General features: G+C 43.4%; 1 protein-coding gene across 4 annotated transcripts in view; it reads right to left on the bottom strand.

The window, feature by feature from the left end:
- Nucleotides 1-23,543, bottom strand: part of COPS2 (COP9 signalosome subunit 2) — a 47,066-nt gene extending 23,523 nt beyond the window's left edge. For 2 of the 4 annotated variants that reach the window (XM_006135057.5, XM_006135056.5), the window contains exons 1-2: nucleotides 23,357-23,543; nucleotides 1,916-2,029 (exon numbers count right to left, since the gene is read on the bottom strand). In XM_006135057.5, coding sequence (XP_006135119.1) covers nucleotides 1,916-2,029; nucleotides 23,357-23,410 — 168 coding nt within the window. In that variant the 5' untranslated portion in view covers nucleotides 23,411-23,543. Of the gene's footprint in view, nucleotides 1-1,915; nucleotides 2,030-11,202; nucleotides 11,222-21,167; nucleotides 21,187-23,356 lie in introns of those variants that run through there. The other 2 variants (XM_089782042.1, XM_089782041.1) reach the window with 2 other exon arrangements.
- Between the last annotated feature and the right edge of the window lie 879 nt (nucleotides 23,544-24,422).

Consider the following 24,422-nt stretch of genomic DNA (forward strand, 5'->3'; position numbering starts at 1 on the left):
TAGTAAATTTTTTAAAATAGGAATTCCATCAAGTGTATTTTTTCTTCATCCCCATAAAATATGGTGAATGATACAAGTTTAACAAAAAATGGCTCTAGTCAATTTGGTTTTCTAGTTTTCAAACCTTAAGCATTGATTTAGCTGTGCCTAGAGAACCACTTCAAATGTGTCCATTTTGTCTCTTTTCTGTAAGGTTTATTGAGAAGCAATCCTATTTTTCTGGCTCATCTTGATTCAGTCTCTTTCAGCATTCACTCAGTTATGTCAATTTTGAGATCTGTACTTGAGTTGGTGATTTGCGTCTCAAAACCAAACAGAAGAGAGACAATCCCATTGCAGGCACATCCTGTTTCCCTGGCACAACAAAACCCTTATGTTGCTTTAAATTATGATAAAAGGAATCTATATACCGAATTTGGTGGCCCTAGCTCTTACTGTTTGGGAGGAGTTCTTGATCAGACAAACTCTCTAAAATATATACTTGACTAGATAGAAGTTTTACCAGACACTGCTCGTGTCCTTCATGGCAGCGGATGGGTGGCTCAGGGTTGGGGGTTCAGGGTGCTGGAGTCAGGGCAGAGGATGGGGAGCTCCAGGCAGGGGGTAGAGGTGCAAGGCAGGACAGGGAAAGAAGGGGAGGATGTAGGACTCAAGACAGAATAGGCAGCTCAGGGCAGGGGTGGCATCAACTGAAGGTAGGCAAGAAAAGGCAGTGGCTGTAGGCAGGGTGGTGGGGCAGCTGCTCCACAGGTGGTGGGGGCTGCACTGCCCAGCCAGAGGCTGCACTGCCCAGCCAGGGGCTGCTCTCCTGGGGTAGACTGGGGTTGCAGGAACTGCGCTGTTTGGCCATTGGTTACTCTGCAGTTCTGTGGGCTGTCAGGACAATGGGGATTTCTTTCCTGGATCAGCCAGGACATCAGGGACCGTGCTGCTCTGCAGCTATTTGTGGCTTGCTTGCTGCCCCCCTCCCCTCTCAGGGTCATTCTGAAGTATACCTGTCCCTGATCATAGCCCTCCCTTTCCGTTTGGTGAGAAACAATCACATTGTTCCAGAACAATGGGATGTGCCTGCAAACAAACTCCAATCTTGCTTTAATTTATGATGAGAGGAAACTGCATACCAAATTTGGTGATCCTAACTCTTACCGTTTAGGAGGAGTTCTTGAACAGACACACAGATGGACAGATAGATGCACAAACTCTTTCATACATACACACATTTTTATATATATATATAATATATATATATATATAAAAAACAGATAACGAAACCCAAAAGAACTAATGTTCTTTCCTTTATTGATAAATCTTTAACCCACCACATTCTGATGACAGTATGCATATGCAGAATTTATAATTCAAGTGAATAACCACTCTTCTACAGATATTCAGTCAGTTGGCAATTACACACCTGAAGCCTTTTACTCAAACTTGTAACCAACAGTAATGCATTATGTAAGAATCAAAGAAAACTATTTTTCAATTAATAAAAGAAAAATGGATATGGTCTCTATAGCAGATCAATAAGTTAAATAAAAATGTATTTAAAGTAAACTGTTTTGCAGGGATTAATAGTTTTGCAATACATTTAAAAAAAACCAGTTATGCCACTAAACAATGAACAATATTTTTTCTCTGTATGGTACTTATAAGTTGGTAAACAGCCTGGGAGTTAAGAAGTTTGATAAAAACTTACTAACATCTGCACTAATACAGTACTACTACAAAAAGTTTCTTTCAACATTTCTGAAAACAAACTCATGTGGTAACATCAGTGTGAATTATTAATGCATTTTCAATATAAAAAATACACCAATGATTTAAATACAATTAAAATATTTTCATAGTAGATCAAATATAATTGTGACTTATAACATCAACAAACAAATATAAGGGAAAACAAAGAACTAAAAACCTTCTGAAAACTGCTCAATGCTGCTTTGGGATCATCCTCCTTTAATGCTTTGGAATTGTAATACTGATTTTCCAGATCCACATTTGGCTCAGAATTACTATCTTCAGAGTATTCCTACAGTTTAGAGGTGGGGAAAAAGGAGAACACAAAACACTATCAATAAAAATGATCTATATGATGGTAAATCAATATACTTTCACCAAATGTAGATCTCTCAATTCAAATGAACCATAAAAAAAAATAATTTTGGTCTAGGTTAATTATGTCATCTCACTAGAGCATCACTAGAATTCAACCACCTCTGGGATGAAAGGAATAAACCTATTAGTACACTGCTTTGCAGTACAACTGTCGTGAGGGTAGGAGGAGGAAGAGAAGGTGGTTAGAAACTCTGGTCAAGAATACCAACGCAAATTACAATTCTTCTAGAAGGTGCTATTAGGGCATGTCTACACTGGTAAGTTTTGTCACCAAACATTCCTTTTTGATAATAAAACCTGGAAAGCATTAACATTGCAATGTAACAAAAATTGCAAAAAACACCCAGTTTCAGCCACAAAACACAATTACTTCCACAAGGGACTTTTGTCCCTCCTCCTTCATTGTTGACCATCATGTAGTGTGTAGTACAGGATGATTTTTTTCGAGTTTATTGAACCCCAGAATGTTTCCCACAATCACCATTAGGCACTCTCGCCAGCGCTTTGAATTCTGCTGCTCTGCAGCAAGGCAAACAAAAATGTGTTACTCTCCCTGGGTACGTCTACACTACAAAGTTAATTCGAACTAACAGACGTTAGTTCGAATTAACTTTGATAGGCGCTACACTAGCGCTCCGCTAGTTCGAACTTAATTCGAACTAGCGGAGCGCTTACTTCGAACTAGGTAAACCTCATTTTACGAGGACTAAGCCTAGTTTGAACTTACTAGTTCGAATTAAGGGGTCTGTAGCCCCTTAATTCGAACTAGTGGGAGGCTAGCCCTCCCCAGGTTTCCCTGGTGGCCACTCTGGCCAACACCAGGGAAACTCATATGCCCCCCTCCCGGCCCCGGACCCCTTAAAGAGGCACGGGCTGGCTACGGTGCCCGTGCCAGGTGCAAGCCTGCCAGCACCCAGCCAGCAGACCCTGCACCTGGCACGGATCGAGCCACCCACCCGATGCCCCCCAGCCCTCCCCCTCTTCCCGGGACCAGGCTGGCGGCTCCTGGGAGCTTGCCTGGGACTGCAAGAGGCGGGTACCCGCCTGGTCTAGTGCGGACATCGTGGACCTTGTCCACGACCTCCGCACTAGGCACAGGAAAGTGGCCGTCTAGGGCAGGAGAGCTGCCAGCCTGGCCACCCAGGAGCAGGTGTACATGAAAATCAAGGGGGTCCACTGAGACCCCCGACCCTGAGCTTACAATGGCCGTCCTGGGTCAGACCAAAGGTCCATCTAGCCCAGTAGCCTGTCTGCCGACAGCGGCCAACCCTAGGGACCCTGGAGGGGATGGACCGAAGACAGTGACCAAGCCATTTGTCTCGTGCCATCCCTCTCCAGCCTTCCACAAACTCTGGGCAGGGACATCACTCCTACCCCCTGGCTAATACCACTCCATGGACCCAACCTCCATCACTTTATCTCACTTCCCTTTAAACTCTGTTCCAGTTCTAGCCTTCACAGCCTCCTGCAGCAAGGAGTTCCACAGGTTGACTCTTTGCTTTGTGAAGAACAACTTTGAAGCCTGCTACCCATTCCTTTCCTTTGGTGTCCTTTAGTCCTTCTATTATGGGAACTAATGAAGAACTTTTCTTGATGCACCCTCTCCACCCCACCCATGCTTTTATAGACCTCTATCCTATCCCCCTCCAGTCTCCTCTTTTCTAAACTGAAAAGTCCCAGTCTCTTTAGCCTCTCTTCATATGGGACTTGTTCCAAACCCCTGATCATTGTAGTTGCCCTCCCGTCTCCCACCCTCTCTCTTCCCCTCTCCCACCTCCTTTTCCCAGTCTCCCCCAGTTTTGTTCAATAAAGAGAGATTCTATTTTTGAACACAATTGTCCTTTATTTTGTACATCAGGAAGGGGGGCTAGGGAGGGGTAAGTGGAAGGAGGTAAGGGAGGAATGGGGTACGAGCTCCCGATGGGGAGGACTGGGCTGGCTCTGCGGGCTTCTGGGGGTGGAAGCTCTCCTGAAGCCCCCCAATTGCCCCCTCTCCCCAGATGGCAGCCTGCGGCAAGTGCAGCCGGTCTGATGGCCGAGTGCTGTGATGTGCCCAGTGTGGGTACTCCGGGCAATCCAAGCCAGGACTGCTTTGCAAGCGGGGCACCCCTGAGAACTGTCTGTCTGGGGTGGGGGTCGGGTCCCTTTAAGCACAGCCCTCGGCTAGCCTGAGACAGCAGCTCCACGCTCTAAGTCCTACTCTGATGCCCTGCCGGCACTGCTTCCGGCCATCCTTAACCCCGGTTCAGGGTCCACTCAATGTGGACATGCTAGTTCGAATTAGCAAAACACTAATTTGAACTAGTTTTTTAGTCTGGATGCATTAGTTCGAATTCGCTTAGTTCGAATTAACTAATTCGAACTAAGTTAGTTCGAATTAGCGCTGTAGTGTAGACATACCCCCTGTAAGCCCTTGGAACTTTAAAATCCATTTCCTGCTGGCTGGCTCAGCTGTGGAGTGTTGCTCACGGTGTCTTCTCAGACAATCGGGGGTGGTTCTCTCTCAAGATGCTCTCACGTGTGGAGCAGGCTCTTATTAGTGTGTATGACGAAGAATTAATCCAATCACAACTGAGAGTGACCTACAGGAACTGGAACACATCTGACCACATCTTGAGCCATGTGCAAGAAAGGGTATGAACAAGACATGCTGAAATGCAGAGCCTAGATAAAGTAACAGTAGCAGTCGTACAGTAGAGTGAAGTAGACCAGCTGGTCTGGTGTTGCCCAGAAGACATGCCATTTTCATAAAGAACTGGATGCAATCCTGGGAAAGGACCCCACATCCACTAATCATGTGGATATCTCCCATGGCACAAAATCAGCAGAAACAGGACTTAACCCAGAAAAAGCAGCTCTTAATGAAGAGGTAGCAGCGGACGAGGAGGAGAAGCTCACTGCACGGTCAGCTGGTACAGCAGGCAGCTAGGAACTACTCAAGAACTTAGCCTCATGTTGAATCTCAGCAGCAGCAAGGCAAGAGGTGCAGGTTAAGTTGCTCTAATTCAAGGGAGGGGACACGTTTGGTGGCTGTGTTTCTGTGAAATGGCCATGCCCTGCCTTGCTCAGAGTTATGTCCAAACGGGATATTGATGCATGCAGAGATATCAATAGAATCTTTCAGGGGGATGCTGTTGAAGCTTTTTCCAAGGTACTTAATTTTTTCCACAGAGATTGCATGTCAGGGCTGCCATTTTACCACACCCAGGGTACGACACTCTCTCATTCCTCAATACGTGCTGCTGGTACCAAGGTGGCACAGAGTTGGGCTGCATAAGGAGCAAGGTGCCTCCGCTTTTATCCCGAAGCAGAGCCCAGGTTTGCCTTTTAACTTTCTGTAGGGAAATGTCAGCCTGAGTTATGGTAGCCTGTGGACAAGTGGGAGGTTAATAGAATTGTTTCCATATGCACCTGCTGCACAAGCTAGGACTGTACTTCCTTATGTCCCTGTGCACAACCTTCCTTCCCCCTCCCCACCTCTAACGCTCACCAAGTTCAAAATGTCTGGAGAGATCTGCATTTGCCTGTGGGTAACAGGGAAAGTGGCAAGTTGTGTTCAGAGAAGTGTATGTTAGTGAAATGTTTCAACCTTTATCAGAAATACTAGTCACTCTATTTGTAATGGTTATCTTTTCAGACATTCCAACATTCCAAGCTTCAGATAGAAAAATGGGAGGAAAAGTGGGTCAGGGAGATGAAAGGTAGAAAAAAAAGCCACTGACTGCATGCTAAAATAAAGCTCATGGAAGACCAAACCAAAATGCTGAAGTGTCTAATCAAGGTGCAAAGGGATCAGAATGGTCAAAGGCCTCCCTGGCAGCATAGGCAAAATTATCTATCCAGCAATCCTCCCTCTATGTCCACTCACTCCTTTTCACTGTCTGGGATTTTTTTTTTGTAATCAACACATCCCATCACAGCAGCTATGAATTTGACAAACAGATATTAACACAATTGTGAGGTTTTCTCCTAACTCATACACTACCTTACCAGCAAGCATTCGCCGTTGGTGCGTGGCTGTGATTTGCAGTGATTAATAAAGCAAAACTGATGTAGGGTTCAATTAGTTTATTTTGTGATATACAACCTGTCCCATACCAATTGCTCTGGCCGCTATGGAAGCATGTCACATCTCTTGGTCACATGGAAATGCTTTGCTCAGCATAAGTGGGATGAGGCAGGAAAGCAACCCCAAAACACACAACACACACAAATGTCAGCATCCCTCATTCTCAAAGTCAACATCAGATCCTCTCTGATGTTGATGGCCGCCTGCCTGTTCAAACTGTGAACCCAGGTACTGTGTCTCAGTACTCCATCAATGGGTAAACACTTCACCCTTGCTCTCACTCAAATAATATAAGCAACAGCATGTGGTCAAAACCATGAGGATATGATCCTCCAGAAGGTTCAGCATGCCATAGAGATATCTCCATCTCCCTTTTAAAATGACAAAGGCATAGTCAACAACCATGCAGCATGGCTTACACTGTTGTTGAACCGCATCTTATTGCTGTCAGGATGCCCTGCGTAAGGCTTCATAAGCCAGGGCTATAAGGGACATTTCCACATCTCTCGCTGTAATTTTGTGATATGGAAAGGAAGTCCCTGCCTGCAGCTTTCCATATAGGCCACTGTTCCTGAAGAAGCATGCATCATAGACTACTAGAACTGGAAGGGACCTCAAGAGGTTGTCCAGTCCCCTGACCTTACAACAGGACCAAAAACCATTTAGATCTAACCTGTTCTTAAATATCTCCAGTGTTGGTGATTCCATAACCTCCCTAGGCAATTTATTCCAGTGTTTAACCACTGTGACAGTAAGGAAGTTTTCATAATGTCCAACCTAAACCTCCCTTGCTGCAATTTAAGTACATTGACCTCTGATGATAGGACAAGAAGCGAAGAGAACAACTTTTCTCCCTCCTCTTAGTAATACCCTTGTAGATACTTGAAAACTGCTATAATGTCCCCTCTAGTCTTCTCTTTCCTAAACTAAACAACCCTAGTTCTCTCAGTCTTCCCTCATAGGTCATGTTTTCTAGGCCTTTAATAATTTTTGTTGCTCTTCTCTTGACCTTTTCCAAATCTTTCTTCAAATGTGGTGCCCAGAACTGGACACAATAGTCCAACTGGGGCATAATCAGTGCAGTGTAGAGTAGGTATGTGAATGACTAGTCTACCATCCAACTATCCAAAAAGCAAATGCTTATCAGATAGTCGACACAGTAGGGGGTGTTTCAAAGACCCAGGGCTCAGCAATGGAAGATACAAGAGGTTTGTAAAAAGGACACATTCCTATCCTTTCTACATCATGAAAAAAAAATCATGCCAGAACATGAAGGAAAACATTAATCAAGACGACGACCCCAGCTGTTTATTTGCTGAGAAGCAGAAAATAATTGGGAGTATGCAAGTGTTGTTGAAAATAAGGATGTTAAATTGCGGTTATCTGGCTAATCAAATAGTTGATACAATTTGTATCGACTACATGATTAGTCGATATGGACCGCTCTGCAGAGCCACAGTGGGACTAGCTCCTGGAGCTGGCTTGAGCAGGGACTGAGCCAGGACTGGGAGCCACCTGTGCTGTGGCTCTGCATTTTCAATATAGTAAGAGCCACCAAGCGCAGTGTCCCGGACCAGCCAAATCCAGCAGCCCCTGGCAAACAGGGACCCCCGCGGACAGGGCCTGCCCTATCGCCACCCCCTGCTGCCTCTAACTTTTAAGCTGGCTCCCTCTAGCACTGTCTCCTGTCCCCAACCTCTTGCTGCCTCCTCTAGAGGCAGCAAGGCGGGGGGCGAGGGGACGACAAGTAGTTGAGTACTCCACTCAACTACCAGATAAGTATAGTTGACTATTTGCTAATATCCCTAGCTGAAAGGTAGAAATGAAGGAATCTGGATGCAGAACAATTTAATCTAAGGAATCACCCATAATGGGTACCAGAAGACATAGAATTTTTCTATCTTTATGCTGTTTGCTTTCTTTGTACATACTATTCAGCTTTTACTTATGACAATATGCTACCTTCCACTTATGCACTAGCACAATGCTCTTGTGACAGTTAAAAATTCAAAAAGAAATACCAGATTTAAAATACTATGCAAGCATTTATTTATTTTAAAATCGGAATCAACCTTTCCCAACACAGAGGTCAAATGTTGAAGATAAACTTCTTGAAACTCTGTTTAAAACCCTAACGACAGTCACCAGTACACTGCAGTGATAAAAACAATACTATTTTTATCCACTTTTTTCATTTGCAAAAATGTAGGACTTCTCTTCCCTTACTACCACTGCCTTGTTTCCTTCACCCATGTTCATTCTTTTGTTCACTAACATATTACCAGTGTTAATAAAGTCTTCAAAAGAAAGGTGAGAGAAAGAAGGGAAAACCAGGTAAAAGACTGAAGCGTGATATGTCTATATTCAGCTCTCTCTTAGAAACTCAAACTCTTTCAGTGTATACCTCTTTTAAAAATTGGGACTTCAGAACACTTACAATTAAGCTTTTAAATAGGGGATAAACATTAAAAGCCGCCTCATATAAGCTACTAAAGCTTACAATCACCACAACAGTTATTAAAGATAGGTTTGGGTGATTGTTTCAACCATCACCTGACACAAACAAAATACTTTCCTTTTTAGGGAGACATAGCCTGTGTGTGTCACACACATATGTAGTGCACTAACATTTACATAAAATATTAACGTCTTCTGAGTTGTGAAGCTTAGGGGTTCAGAAAACATACTTCACAAGTACCCAGGGAGAGGTAGGACCTGCATACAGTATGTATTACAACATGAATAGGAAAGAAGGATTTTTGCTTGTTGACTTTATTTGGTGCATTGGTGCAACGTTAGATCCTTGCACCTTGACTACAGAACACTTAATTTTCTAAATTTTCCCACTACACTTCACTTGTGATAGAATAAGTGGGAGAGTAAGCACTGTATTAGTAGCCATTACATTATATGATGCAGACCTGTGTTTTCAGAAAGTTTGGACAACCTAGAGCTTAAAATGCCAGAAGCCACTGGAAGCCTTGTCCACACTAGTACTCTCACTGATGGAGTAAAATTATTACAGGAATAGATTGACCAAAAAGCCTACTTTGTAAAGATGAACTAAGATGATCCCCAGTAAAAGGGAATTAGGACTAAACTGATGTACTTTTGGAGGCAACAGTCTATGGACTAGAAACTAGGTATTTTTAAATTCTAATCCCAGATCTACTAGTGACTCCATGGACATATCAATGTTTCTCTCTAGCTCAGTTTCCCCATTGTAAAATGGGATAAATAACACTTCTCTGTCTCTCAGGACTATTTTCATGCCCAATGTTTATATAGAGCACTGAATAAATCCTAAGTCTTACTACATTTCAGGTAATTTCTAATGAAAATAAATCTCTTTCTCCTAATGGAGCCTTTGAAATGGATCATAGGGAAGTGTTCAATAGCAAATAGCGGTTTGTGTCTTCTTCTGACTCAGTGAATTTTATTGCTTTTGGGATACTGTTAGTTTGACAGCATTGGAAAATGAATGTCACTATTTTTAGATCAATTATAAGGTAGTGCAATTGACACAAAATCCTTATGTCAATGGATGTTCCTGCCTGAGGAACTCTCTATCGCTCTTCATTCTATACAGTTACAATGAAGGCACTTGACCTAAGCCTGTTCTACACTACGAGTTTAGGTCAAACTTAGCCATGTTAGGTTGTTGTTTTTTTTTAAACAGTGAATCCACACCACCAAGCCTGTTCTGCTGACCTTAAGGGCAAGAGGAGTAATGGTAAATTCGACCTTTCATGGTCGAATTTAAGGTAGTGCAGATGCAGCAGCGTGAAAGTCGATGTTCTTAGACTCTGGGAAGTGTCCCACAGTGCCCAAATGTGACTAGTAGTGGAGACACGCTGGTTTTTGGTATGAACAAAAATCATGAATTTTGTGATGTGGACACAGTGACCAACTTATTCTAAGATGCTCCATTCACTACATCTAGACCAGCACAATTTCTACTCCTTGATGACCTAGGCTGGATTTTAATATAAGCAACCCGTACTTATTCCTGAGACCTCCAAATCCATTATTTGAAAGCATATGTAAATATTATGGAAAACTAAAACAGTATATTAATTTAAAAAAAAAAAAGAGAGAGGAAAGATCAAGTAACCAAAGATATATGACAAATATTGGACAAACTGTTTTACTGACATTAGTACATATTTTCTATTCTATATAGGTTTTAATACAGCACTCATCACCTTAGTATCTGAGCAACTTGACAACACATCTGTCACATATTTGTTCCCAAAAGGAAAAGTGTCTTGTTTTGGCAGAATTTTAAAATTATTTTTAATATAAATACACCCATTGCTGTGTGTTTATTAAAGGCAAGATCAAAGATATATGCCTTCAATGTTTAGCAGAAAATAGTAATGGTTGTGATGATTCTTAGTTCTTGGGAGAGTTAGTTAATTGCATAGTCACATTGCCCCCAGAGAAAGGTCCATCTCCCACAAAGACAGGCTTTACATTTATGTGCTGGTTATATTGTGCCAGAAGAGCATATTTGTATAGGGACTTTGATATAGGAAAGAGATGAGAACGAACTTTTTCCTCCTCTTAAAAGTATTTTTGTACATTAAAACACTGATATACAGTTTCATGTCCACAGCAGGTACATTCAAAACAAGTGAATTCATCTAGCTATATCCTGTGCAAGACACATCTACACATGATGTTCTCGACATCTCTACTATTAACATATAAAGTGCTTTAAGTTTCTAAATACTCTGAGGGGGAAAAAACCTGAATGGCAGATGAACTCCAGCTGATGGACATTTAAATTGGGCACCTGAGTCAATTTCTGAATACCTTAGTTTTTCTTTTGTAAAATAGGCATAATACCATTTTACCTCACTGGGATGTTGTGAATGTACTTTCATTAAGGTTCACAAAGCACATAGTAATGAGTGTCATAAAAAATTAGTAATTCTCTATTCAAAGCAGGGTGTGCAGTAAATAAAGCATAACGAATGAGAATAAAGAAATAAAATAAAATACTGAATAGATACCCATTCAGTGAGAACTGTCTATTCTGTGCTCCGAATGAGGCAGGTTTCTGTGAAAAATAATAGCATGTGATCATGTAATTAAAAACTATTATAATACAAATGCACAAAGGGTCCAAATTAAGGTCAAAGAGCTGTCTTAATTCTGGCACTTCCTAATTTAGGAGTGCATGAGTTTACAACTAAATTTTTTGCAATGTTGTAAATGAAATACATCTGTTTAAAATCATAGCAATAATGCAGACTAACTCCTGGGAAGAGGTGACATTTAAAATATCTATTGTTTTCTATTAAGAGGACTTGGCAAATCCACTCAAACTACTTGCCAACACAAAATAGAAAACTTTCCTGGCTAATGGGGCATTTACCCATCAGCTTCAGTAGAATTTAAGTATTCATTTTCTAATGAAATATAGCTCCTATGTTTACAAAGATGCCACAGCACTGATTCATGCAGGCTGGATCCGGTCCATAGGGTTAGTCCACGGTGAGCCCCCACCTCCATGTTTGCCTGTGCCTCTGCAGGTATTAGAGGATTGCCACGTATTGCCATTTGTAGCCAATATGAGCAGCGGGAAGCAGCCTCCCGGTCTGCACCACTACCTGCGGCTAATACTGGCTGTGAATGGTGATTCACAGCCAACCAGAACTGCGATCTTCCGAAAACTGTGGAGGCACAGGTAAACAGTGGTGGCGGCCTGCCAGGGACCAACCCTTCAGGATGCCTTTTTTTTTTTTTATTGCCCACCCTATGGAAAAAAAATCCCAAAGCCATGGTACACCTCATATGAATGGCCATACTGGGTCAGACAAAAGGTCCATCTAGCCCAGTATCCGGTCTGCTGACAGTAGCCAATACCAGATGCCCCAGAGTGAGGGATCACAACACATAATCCTCACATGATCCCTCCCCTGTCATCCACCTCCAGAGAAACAGAGGCTAGGGACACCATTCCTACCCATTCTGGCTAATAGCCATTAATGGACTTAACCTCCATAAATCTATCTAGCTCTTTTTTGAACCCTGTTAAAGTTCTAGCCTTCACAACATCCTCTGGCAACCTCCTTCATACCTAGGCCAACTCTTGACCTATCTGGACTTGTGGCTTCCCTAGCTGGGTGCAAAAAGCTGGCAGATCTCTGTACTTGCAGACTTGTTCACCTTCCATGAAATTTCAGATGCATACTGGCACATAAATAGCAATAAAGGACTTTGTTCTGAGGCATACAAGGCTGTACATTGTCTGTACGGGCCCCTTGTAACCTTCCAGGGTATCTGTACTACTCTAGTGTTTGGATTAACATGGAGCCACATTAGGCTCTCCCAAATGATGACTGGTCATTAGAAACCAAGTGAGACACACTTGCAAAATGCTGGAGAAAAACAAAAAATCCCACACAAAACTCCATTTCTTAATATATTTATCCTTAACACTTATGTACCTCGATATTGCAAGACACAGTGTTTTCTTCAGCATTGCCCTATAAGCCTGGCTAATTTTATATGTGCTGAACAGGAAAGGACAATGGCTTAAGTAGACTGTTGGTATATTAGCTGCTTACTACATACACATTGATTATAAATAATCTTCTCCAAGTGGAATTTCTTCTATCACCCCGACACGAATCATCTCCTTCACTTGAGAAGTAAAATATCACACAACATAATGTAGACCTAGAGTTTCCTATGAAAACAGCTATGACTCACACAGTATGAGCAATGGTAATAGAGATGCAGCCGTGTTAGTCTGGTCTAGCTGAAACAAAAGACAGAACTATATAGCACTTTAAAGACTAACAAGATGGTTTATTAGGTGATGAGCTTTCGTGGGCCAGACCCACTTCCTCAGATCAATATGTGGAAGAAAATCGGCACAGCCATATATACCAAAGTAATACAATCAAAAAAATGAACGCATGTGAAATTGACAAATCAAATTTTAGAACAGAATGGAGGTGAGGGGGAAGGTTATAAAGACTGTTATAAAGCTGAATTATGTCATATGGCAAAATTAGGCATGGCCATAACAACCTATTAGAAGTGCAAACATAGTACAACTGAATTAAAAGAACAATGTTAAGTAAGTGTGTGTGTGTGTGTATGAAAGTTAAGTATTTATTACATAGTAACTAGGTTTATTAAACTGAAATATGAGAAAAAATCATTTGTCTATTTTGCACATGTATAGCATCTTGTTTCACTGCATTAAACACTGAAATCTGTTTTGGTTTTATCATCACAATTAGCAGGGAGACTCAGTAGCATGAGTTACACCTGACTATTTTAAAACTTAATTTTTAAAATAGATTAGATTTCAAGGGTTTTTTTAAAATCCCTATGAATTTGTTTTAAAAATCTCTACAGATTAAAACTCCTTTGTCCAGCACCCTTGGCACCTGACCAGACCAAATCAGGGAATTTGCTAGACCAGGGGAGGTCAATGTTGGCCCCTGTGCTGTCATCTGGGGTGCCCGCCTTCACCCCGTGGGGATCCACAATTGTCCTGCCTCTTCCCCAAGTGTAGCCCCAGACGTGGTCCTTCCCTTCTCCATCCCTACTCTGAGCTTAAACACCACAAATCATGTTTGAGGTGCTCCAAAAGCTCTGGGAGAGCAGAGGAAGAGTTGATAAGCATGGGCGGAGAGAGAAGCTTAGTATAGGTTTTCCTCCCATTGGTGCTCCAGCCCCTGAGCATTCACAAAGTCACTGATGATGCTGGATCAGGGATGGTGTCAGATGAGAGAATACCTGTGTATGATTTCATTGCAAGGCTCAGTATAGACTCATTATAACCATTTCAAATTCTTGTTAACTTTTTCTTTCTGGGCAGCATGGCAATCTTTCCTTTTGCCCCAAAAGAGAGTTTTTATGTTTGTTTTCATTGGATTTGATGAAAAATAAGTTTCATTACAAGACACACAACTCAAACACACTATCTGATCATGTGGCAAGAAAGACTGCCTTATTAGATCAGTGGTAAAAAGGTTCAATTAGTGAACTGAGTACATAAAACAGATTTTGGTGGTAGTACTAAAGAAAGAATTTCCTCCTAAAAATGAACTTTTCTGCAAAATACAGGTAGAGTGTTGCATATGGTATGGTTCATACAGCAAAAATTACATTGGGTATGAAAAGCACTTGACACACTATACAGTTAGAGGTATTTGGTACAATCTGGTGTACACACAGTGACACTATGGTATGTCAAAATAACGCGTCTACACACAAAAAACATTCTGAAATAGCGTTTTGCTATTTCGAAATAGCACGTCCACACTGAGTAGACTCTGAATCGCATTTAAGGCTGGCCGGAACCAGGTCCAGCAGGGCACCAGGTCAAGACTTACTGTGTGGGGCTGCTGCCTGAGGCGATCTGAGGTCTGTGCTTAAAGGGACCCCCCGGAACAGTCAGTTCTCAGGTGTCCCTGCTTGCTGGTCTACCTCGATGAGTGGCAGCAAAGCATTTTGTCTCTGTATGCTCTGGTTGCCCTCACTTGGGACACCACAGCACTCTGTAACATGGAGCCAGAGCTGCCCCTTTGCCCCCCCCCCCCCCGCCGGTGCTTCTCTTGGACACGTTGCTGTGAGCCTGGCTGCACTTTCTGCAGGCTGCCATCTGGGAGGTCCATCAGGGGGCTGACAGTATCCAGGAGGCCCTGTAGGAGAGCTTCCACTCTGAGGAGCACTAAGTGCCTCCCAGGTCTGCCCCACTGGGGGCCTGTTACTCATTCCTTCCTCATGTCCTTACACTTACCCCTCCCTAACCCCCCTTCCTAATGTCAAATAAAATACATGTATTTTCATGAACACAAACTCTCTTTAACAAAACTGGGGGGGGGGGAGGGAATGAAACTCTGGGGAGACTGGGGAAAGGTGGTGGGAGAAGGGAGAAGAGAGGGTGGGAGAGGGGAGGAGGAAACCTGGGAGGAGGGAGCGGGAAGGGGAAGCTCAGGGTTTGAGGTTTCGCCAGACCAACTTGATTGTCATGTAAACCTGCTCCTGGGTTTGCATGTGGCCTTTGGTGGCCAGGCTGGCAGCTATCCTGCCATAGACAGCCACATTCCTCCATCTAGCGCAGAGATCATGGACGTTTGGGGCATCCCCCCTCAAACCTGAGTAAGGTCCACATCTCCATCCTGGACCAGGAAGGCACCCGCCTTCTCCGGCCCTGGCAGGCTCCTAGGGGCTGGCAGACTGCTCCTGGGGAGTGGTGGAAGGCTGCCAGTGGCTTGCAGGCTCATGTTTTGGGACCACTGGGTCAGGGGCAGTGACTAGTGACTGCTGGCTCTGGGCTGGCAGGCTTGGAGCTGGCACAGGCACTGTGGCCAGAGTCTACCCCTTTAAGGACTCCAGAGGAAGGGAGTGGAGTGTTCTTGGTTGAGGCCAGAGTAGCCAGTTCTCCCGCCCCCAGGCTCTGATTGGCCTGCGGGTAAGGGAGCAGCAGGGCCTCTGCAGGGTGGATCAACCCATGTGGTGGGCCAGATTCGGCCCGCAGAGGCCCTTTTGCCCAATCCTGGTGTAGGGCTTAAAATTTTGGTCTTGGATTCAGATGTTTGAGGGATACCACATTCAATTAAGTTTTTATTCACTCCATTTGATACAGTGTCATTGTGTATACACCAGACTGTACCAAATATCTCTAACTGTATAACATGTCAAGTGCTTTTCATACCCAATGTACAGGCAGTCCCCGAGTTACGCGGATCCGACTTACTTCAGATCCGCACTTATGAACTGGGCTTTTCTCGCCCCGGAACTCGCAGGCGGCGGGACCACCCAGATGCGCAGTGGTCCCGCCATCGCATCCTCCAGGGCGAGAAAAGCTGCTCCGGGTGTCCCTGGTCTGCTGGGGACCCCCCCCCCCCAGCAGACCAGAGACACCCCGAGCAAAGCCGCAGAGGCGGCGGGGTTCCGCCGCCTCCAAAGCTTTGCTCGGGGTGTCCCTGGTCTGCTGGGGACCCCCCCACAGCGGACCAGGGAGACCCGAAGCAAAGCCGCAGAGGCGCGAGACCCCGCTGCCCCCGCGGCTTTGCTCCGGGTCTCCCTGGTCTGCTGGGGGGGGAGTGGGCGCAGCTAGTGCGCCCCCGCCTCCCCAGCAGACCAGGCTTTTGTTGTGGACGCCTGGGGTAGAGCAGCTGGGGTGCTGCCGGGTTGGTCCTGGGGGGACCTACCCGGCAGCGCCCCAGCTGTTCTGTCCCAGGCTCCAGATTCAGCCGCTGTTGAAACTGATCAGTGGCTGATTCCAGGAAGCTGGGGGCAGAGCAACTCTGCCTCGGGCTTCCTGTAGTCAGCCCCTGGTCAGTTTCAGCAGCAGCGGCTGAATCTGGAGCCAGTTCCGACTTACGTACAAATTCAACTTAAGAACAAACCTATAGTCCCTAGCTTGTACGTATCCCGGGGACTGCCTGTAGTTATTTGCTGTATGAACCTTCCCATATACAACACTTACCTGTATTTTGCAGAAAAGTTCATTTTTAGGAGGAAATTCTCTCTCTAGTACTACCATCAAAATCTGTTTTGTGTACTCAGTTCACTAATTAAACCTTTTTACTATGCTCCCCTGTTCCCAGGCCAATCAGGGCCTCAAGGAGCACGTGAAATTTCCTCCACCCTGACCCCAGCCTGCAAGGAGCACGCAGCACTTAAAAGCTCCACGTTCTCCTGGCAGGGTGGGATGAGGCTTTGTGTGTTCTCCCGCCCCCACACCATGATTGGCCTGAGGGTGGGGGAGCACAGGAAGTCTCCTCCTACTGCCAAGGGCATGGAAGCTTAGTGGGGGGGGGGGGGGGGGTAAAGGGCCAATTATGGTCTGTGGGTGGGGAAGCCTGGAAGCATCCTGGCCCTGCCCCTTCTAGTGCAGCCCAGGGCCACTTCAAAAAATGTTAACGTGGCTCCCAACAAAAAATTATTGCCCACCCCTGCCCTAGACATCAATAAATTAAAAGAACAAAAGGTTTCTAATCCATTAGATTCCATACATGAATAACTATGATGTCCTAGATATTTGGACACCTATATTCCAGACAGCAGAAGGCACCTTTATTATAAGACTGTGCCCTGCTTAGAAGCATACTAACACATTAATCATTTCTCTTTCTCTCTCTCTTCCTCTCATATTCATTTTAGGCAGAACATACAAAGTGGATACCTTATGTCACTACTCAGAAACAAGCTGGTGTGAAACAATGTCAGAAAACGGGGTTCTAGGTCTTATTGTATCTGTGGAATATTCCAGGAAAAAGGCAAAGTTATACTAATCTTTTTCCCGATGAACTCTTGTTTTTTAAAAGTTGTTTTTAAAGAAAAAAGTAGTCCTGCAGCATCTTAGAGACTAAACACACACACACACACACACAAAAAAGAGAGAAAGAGAGTATCATGAGCTTTCGTGGGCAAAACCAACTTCTTCAGATGAGATCATCTCGAGTCATCATCTGAAATAGTCTGTATCATGAGCTTTCGTGGGCAAAACCTAACACAGCTACCTCTCTGTCTCTTTCCTTCAGTATTTGTTTCTCTCCAACATTCAAATAAAATAATCTATCATACAAAATAAACCTTTAACACACAATAATCTAGTTACCCAGCAAACAGGTTTGGCTATCCTGCCTCCCTACTAATTATAAAAAATGTATTTAGGATTCCAGATAATATCACCTGACTACAGCATTCTAGATTTATTACAAAACAAGCTCCCAAGGATGTGTTACACGTACTACTAATTCAAGCTTCCCCACAAGGTGCTGTCCTTGTGCACAGAAAGATAATTCCAGGACAAGGTATAGTTCAGTCTCCATGTCTATTCTAAACCAACTGCTAACAAGGAGGACAATTGTGATTCTTCCCTCCTTCCCCAACATAGGCAACTGTTTACTAGGAAGTGGATGGAGATCACCGATTAATTTCAATAAGGAACTAAACAACATCAAGGCAGACTTTGACAGGAATTGCAATTTACAGTGAGCCCTCGCTACTTCGCGGTTCGACCATCGCGGATTCACGACTTCGCGGACTTTTTTCATTACGTATGTTCTGTACATTAAAGGGTGGTTTGTTAACAGTACTACGTAAAGGGAGGGTTTTAAAAGTCTGAATATACATGTTAAATAAATACGTAAATATGGTGTCCCTACTTCGCGGATTTTCAGCTATCGCGGTCGGGTTTGGAACCTATCTACCGCGATAAACGAGGGTTCACTGTAATGCTCTCCATAGAGACAAGAAACCATGGTCTCACTTAATGAGTCATAAAAACGGGACAATACACATTGATATTTTGAGACAGTTTTAATTATTAGTAAATTCCAAATCTAGGTTTATTCTTCCATAAATAGAACTAAAATTCTTTGTAGTTATAAAGACTTTCAAACAGTTTATAGCTACATCTATTAATGTCATTGGACATTTATATACAGAAAGTTTGACCATAAAACACAATGAAAAGCTAAACAGAAATAGCTGATTTTATTATAAAATAACCTCTTAGCTGTTTATCACAATAAGAGCCACCATAATATCACCAGCTTGATATAAAACCTGAGCTAGGAAATTTGGAAGAAGAAGAGACTTTGGAATATACATATTCCAGTTCTAGGTTCTAGGCAGGGATGTTAAATTTCGATTAATCAGCTAATCGAGTAGTTAATGGAATTTCCATCAACTCCTCCATTAGTGGAAAGGGGGGAGGGGGGAGAGGGTGCTTGCTATCCCTGCTGTGACTCTTCCTTTGAAATGCAGCAAGAGTTGCGGGTGGTTTATCGACTATTCAGTTAACAGATATTTGCCTCCTCTGTCTGTCCTAAGGATGGTTAGCGATGCCGCGGGGAACCCAGAACAACCAGGGACTGAAGCAGTCCCAGCTCATGCCTGGTTCCAACTGCTGTGCCTCTCTCTGCCTTTCAAATGTAGCAAGAGCTGCCTGCAGCTCTGGCTACAGTTCAAAGGCAGAGGCACAGCAGGAACCGCTTCAGTCCCTGCTTGTGCTGGATTCCCCACTGCGCCTCTGCCTCCCCAATCCATCCTAGGGATGTTAGATATTGGTTAACTGAATAGTCAATTAACCTCATGAATTCTTATCAGTTACTTGACTATTCTAAAGTCCCTGGGGGTTAGGTTGGCAGTCAATGTGCTCTAGCCCCACACTCAAGCAGCCCCCTGCAGCCTCTGCATCAGAGGCAGCAGTATAGGATGCCAGGCAGGAGCTGGTCTGCGAGGGGAGCCAATTAAAAAACCAGCTCCCCTCGTGGAGCAGCTGCCTGTCGCCCCGCACTGCTGCCTCTGATATGGAGTGGGTTGAGCTCCCAGATTTAGCGCAAACCGGACCTAAGCAGGGCTGCCAGCCCTCCTGGCTCCTAATACCCTTTAAATGTAGAGCTGCAGCGGGGGTAGGCTCTGGACCCAGCGCAAGCCAGGACTGAGCCAGGCTGCCAGCCAGACTGCTAAAAAAAATTCTGGCGAGGGGAAAGGGGGGAGAGGAAGTGTATGTAGTCTATAGCATTTCCCTATGAGCTTTTGCTTATTGATTAACTGACTACACTATTACATCCCTAGTCTCCCCTACCCTCCTGCATTACAAAGACAGTGCTGGAAGGAACTGGCTTTTAAGGTGGCTCCCTCCAGTACCAGCTCCTGCTCCCCTCTGCCCCACCTTGCTGCCTCTGGTATATGGGGGAGAGAGAAGAAATGTGAGTAGTCAACTTGACTACCCAATAAGCCTAGGCTTATCACATTGTCGACTACTCTTTTACATCCCTAGTTCTAGGAAAGTGCACGCTATTTGAATACACAATAGATGAAGTGAATCAGTACCTACGTGGACAGTCAAAATTGGTTAAGAGAAGTGTAGTTGTTCTACTTTGTTACAAGATCTATTAAGATCATTTGCACCTGAAACAAGCTAGACTCACTTCACCTTACTTTTCTGGCTTAGTAACCTATAATTTCTTAACTCACTCAGGTCAGGGCTACACTAGGGGTCTGAAAAATCCAGTTATACCAAGCCTAACCCCTGCTGTAGACAGCACTATGTTGACAGGGGAGAGTCTACCACCTCTCATCGAAGTGGAAGAAGCTCTTCAGCATAGCGTTTTCACAGAAGCAGTATAGCGTGTTAAGCATAGTTCTGCACTCAAACTGACTGCTGTTGCAATCTCTCCCCAATTCTGCCCTTCTAAAATACTCTCCATAGTTCAGAGTTGCCTTTTTACTTCTAGGAGCTCAATTGTGTGAATCGTTTGTCCTACTTCCACTCTTCAAAACCTCTTTCTATATTAGTCTTTAATTTGAGTTTGGGAACTATGGGCCCAATTCTCCTCTTAGGCCAGTTTGATTTCAACAGATTTTCTCCTGTTTTACACCAGCATAGTGGGAAAATGAAGTCCCATGTTTAGAAAAAGTACATTTAACTTGTTTCTAATATAGCCTACATCTACACACTGGCTAGCAAAACATTTAAAAACATTCTTGCATTCCATGATCCCATCCAGGCTGGTCATCCCAAGCATGCAAGAAATTAATTTAACTGGAATAATGTTTACACTTGATTTAAACACTGTCCTTCCACTTATAAGCCAAAATTGCATCTACAAATCTTCCCAGTCTTTAAACTATAATTCAGATAGTGATGTGCCCTGGGATGCATTAATTTTAAAATAAAAAGAGAGAACTACACTAACACAAGCATACCCTATAGTTAGTTAAAACAATATTTAGTTTCAGTGTGTTTTAAGTAGGTGAGACAGAAATCAATTTTTATTTTTTAATAATTTTGATAGAAAATATCAATGCTCATTTTTAAACTTTTAAAAATATTTTTATTGACTCAAATTTTCACAGAATTATGGGGAGAAGTCAAACTTTTAATCACAGTAGATGTTGAGGTTCAAAACGTTAAAGCTTTATAACTAAAACATTATCAACATCATGTCAAAATACATAAAATAAATGTGCTTAAATCAACAAATCATACCTGTTCTTATTACTTGCTCATTAGTCCATTTGTAACAAGTCCAATTCAGAAGTTTGAATAACTGAATTTTGAGTCTAATAAGTTCTCAAGCAGCATTTTTCTTATTTTTGCCTATAAGTAAATTTCAATTATTATTGATCAAAATAGGTTGTCAATTTGTGCATGTATGGCAACATCAATATATACCAATAAAACTTGAATCTTCCAAGATTTGTTTTAAAAGAAAAATCTAATAAAGGTTGTTTAGGTATCTGATACTGAAAATGTCCTTTTGAAAGTAAATTCTGTGAATATTTGTAGTCAGCCATGTCAAAGAGAATTAGGAAACTTCTTCCTGTGATTAATATCATATTTCATACAGAAGCAAGAAGCAGCATTTATTTCTCCCAGCACATGGACAGCTGATAAAGCATACAATTTAAACTTAGCATAAAAAAGGTAAAAATCACCTGCAACCGGTGGAGCTATATTGACTTATATATCATGCCTACATCTGAAACACTGCACTTTAATACAATTTTCCAATCGTTTTTAAACTGTCAAAATACAACTGTATACCATTCGATATAAACATAGAATTGATTTGGTATTTTATTATGGAATATGAAGATACATGAATCACTGGGTGATTACCTGTTCTGTTCTTTCCCTCTGAAGCACATGGTACTATTGGAAGACAGGATTTTAGGCTAGATGAACTTTTGGTCTAACTCAGTATGCTTGTTCTTATGTTTCTAAAATTAGAATCTGTTTTGATAAACTTGTTTATATAAAATGGCTGTCAGCTGATGAAGGGACAAATTGACCCATATTTTTTTAAAATATTTCTGTAAGAACAATTTCCATTTTACAATTCATATAATTACACTTGATTTCATTTAAAAACATGTTTAAATAGTTTGTATTAATATTTATGTGGTCAGTGAAAGGCTAGAAATACAATGTGTATAGGCCAACCACTCCATCTCAATTCAAAATAGAAGCATAATATTTGACTGCAGAATTTGTCTATATTTTAAAAGTCAACCATATACTTAAGGCAACTCCAAAGGAAAAGTGATGATGGGATAGTGAACAAATGTTAAATTTTAAGAACTTGCTCTATATACCAAGGAACACTACAAGACTTACTACATAGAAATTCTTCTCAAAAGTTGATATTTTAGGAGTTTATTTTAAAAAATTAAATAGTATATGATATGCAGGTCCAGTTTATAATAAGAGAAATACACATCCCAGAAAATTTTTTGGAATACAGAATACTTGACTCTCTAAACAAAAGAGGTCAATGTTATTTTACCCAGCATTTAGAAACACGGAATTAAGACTGATTAGACGACACAAAAAACATATTTTTGATCCAAATATTATTTCTCAATATAGCCAAGTCTTCCCTCTTAGACATGTTTTATTCCTCACAAGAGACATTTGCTTATAACAACATTAAGAGGACCACTATGAAGCTTAGTAGCTCTACAAAACGCGGAATCCCCCAAGGCAAATCACTTGCTATTTTAAAATACAAATATTTTATTGCATCACTTGAGAATATAAGGACAAAACACACTACCAAAACACAGACAACAAAACCATGCAAACTACAAAAGCAAACCCCAGTTCTACCTAGGCAGCAAAGAAGTTAAAAATAAATACATTATTGGTATACAACTGAAGTGATTTATGTAGCAGGCAGATGTGTATTCCCAGCTCCTCCTGCTATACCCTTCCTCCCAGCCTTAGTCTGATCCTAGAACATGATTACAAGCCTCACCCCCAAACGTCCTCCCAGGCTGGGTACATGTATCCCTTTATTTCGTGTGAGAATTGCAACCCCCCCTCCCCGCCCCTATCCCTGACCCTAGCTGAAATGAACAGGGCCCTGACTTGTTGGGCCTGAAGGGGCCATTCTGGGGCCTTACTAAGTTCCTAGGGCTCAAGTGGCGCGTTTTTCGGGGGTAGGGGGGAAGAGGCATAAATACTAGCGAGGCCTGGTCCAAAAATCAATACCAGTCCTGACCCCTCAAGCCATTTTCTGCCTCCCAGAGGGAATGGGGAGCCAAACTCGTCCTGTCACTGCCCCCCGGGAAGGCGGCCTCTGAGAAGGGCTGAGGCAGAGCTACACGGAGAGGGGGCCGCGCCAGGGAACCTCCTCACCCCCAGCTTCCGCTCGCCCCCCTCCCAGACCTCACCAAGTCATAGTCCTCTTCATCATCGCACATGAAATCATCCTCCATGTCAGACATCTTGGCCGGAGGACGGCAGGGGGAGGGGAAGGAGAGGGCCAGGGGGAAGGAGGAGAGAACGGAGCCTGCCCTCTTTTCCCACAAGCCACCGCGGCTCCTGCCCAATGTGACTCCGCTCAGCTAGGAACCGAAATTCCGTCCTCCCCCGCTGGCCCCGCCTGTGGAGACACGGAGCCGAATAGCGGATGCACCGAGCTTCAGCCTCTTCCCCCACCAACAGCGGCTGGGCCCTTAGCAACCAGGGCAGCGCGGGAGCATGCTCAGTGCCCCTAAATTCTCCCTAAATAGCACAGTCTGATGGGGAGTCGCTCTCTACATACCAGCGGGCCCTAGCGGCCCCGCTACCCCCGCCGTCCCCGGGCACCCCTAAAGCCCGCAGGGACAGCGTTGCTTCCCCCTAAAAATCAGCAGGACCCATAGGGAGAACAGTCTCTTCCCCCCACCGCCCCGATGTAAAGTCGTAGGGTACTAGGCCCTTCGGGACAGCTTTGCTTCTGGTAGATGGGTAGGCCCATGGGGCAGACTCCCCCCACTCCATGGAGAAGGACCTTAAGAGCCCCCCCCCCGGTCCTAAGTGTAGCCCTTAATGACAAAATACAGGACTATGTAGCACTTTAAAGACTAACAAGATGGTTTATTAGATGATGAGCTTGGTGGGCCAGACCCACTTCCTCAGATCAAATAGTGGAAGAAAATAGTCACAACCATATATACCAAAGGATACAAGTACTTCTCCCCACGTTGCATCACAGGAGGATATGAATGTGGACCACGAGATGCACATAACGTGGGGGGGTCATCTGTACTACTTTTATGGTGATGTCATGTCAGTGATTTCATTGGAGGTGCTCCCAATTTACACTGTGATGAGAACAGAATGGGGCCCACAGTTCCTGTGCTCTAAATTACCTGCTGCATGCTGATGAGTCAAATCAACTACCCCAGACTGGGATTTCAAGCTACTGCGCATTTCAAAATCTCTTATTCAAAATGTCTTATGCATTAATTGATT

Source organism: Pelodiscus sinensis, chromosome 14 (genome assembly GCF_052426305.1).
Source record: "Pelodiscus sinensis isolate ZL-2025 chromosome 14, ASM5242630v1, whole genome shotgun sequence".
Lineage (NCBI taxonomy): Eukaryota > Metazoa > Chordata > Testudines > Trionychidae > Pelodiscus > Pelodiscus sinensis.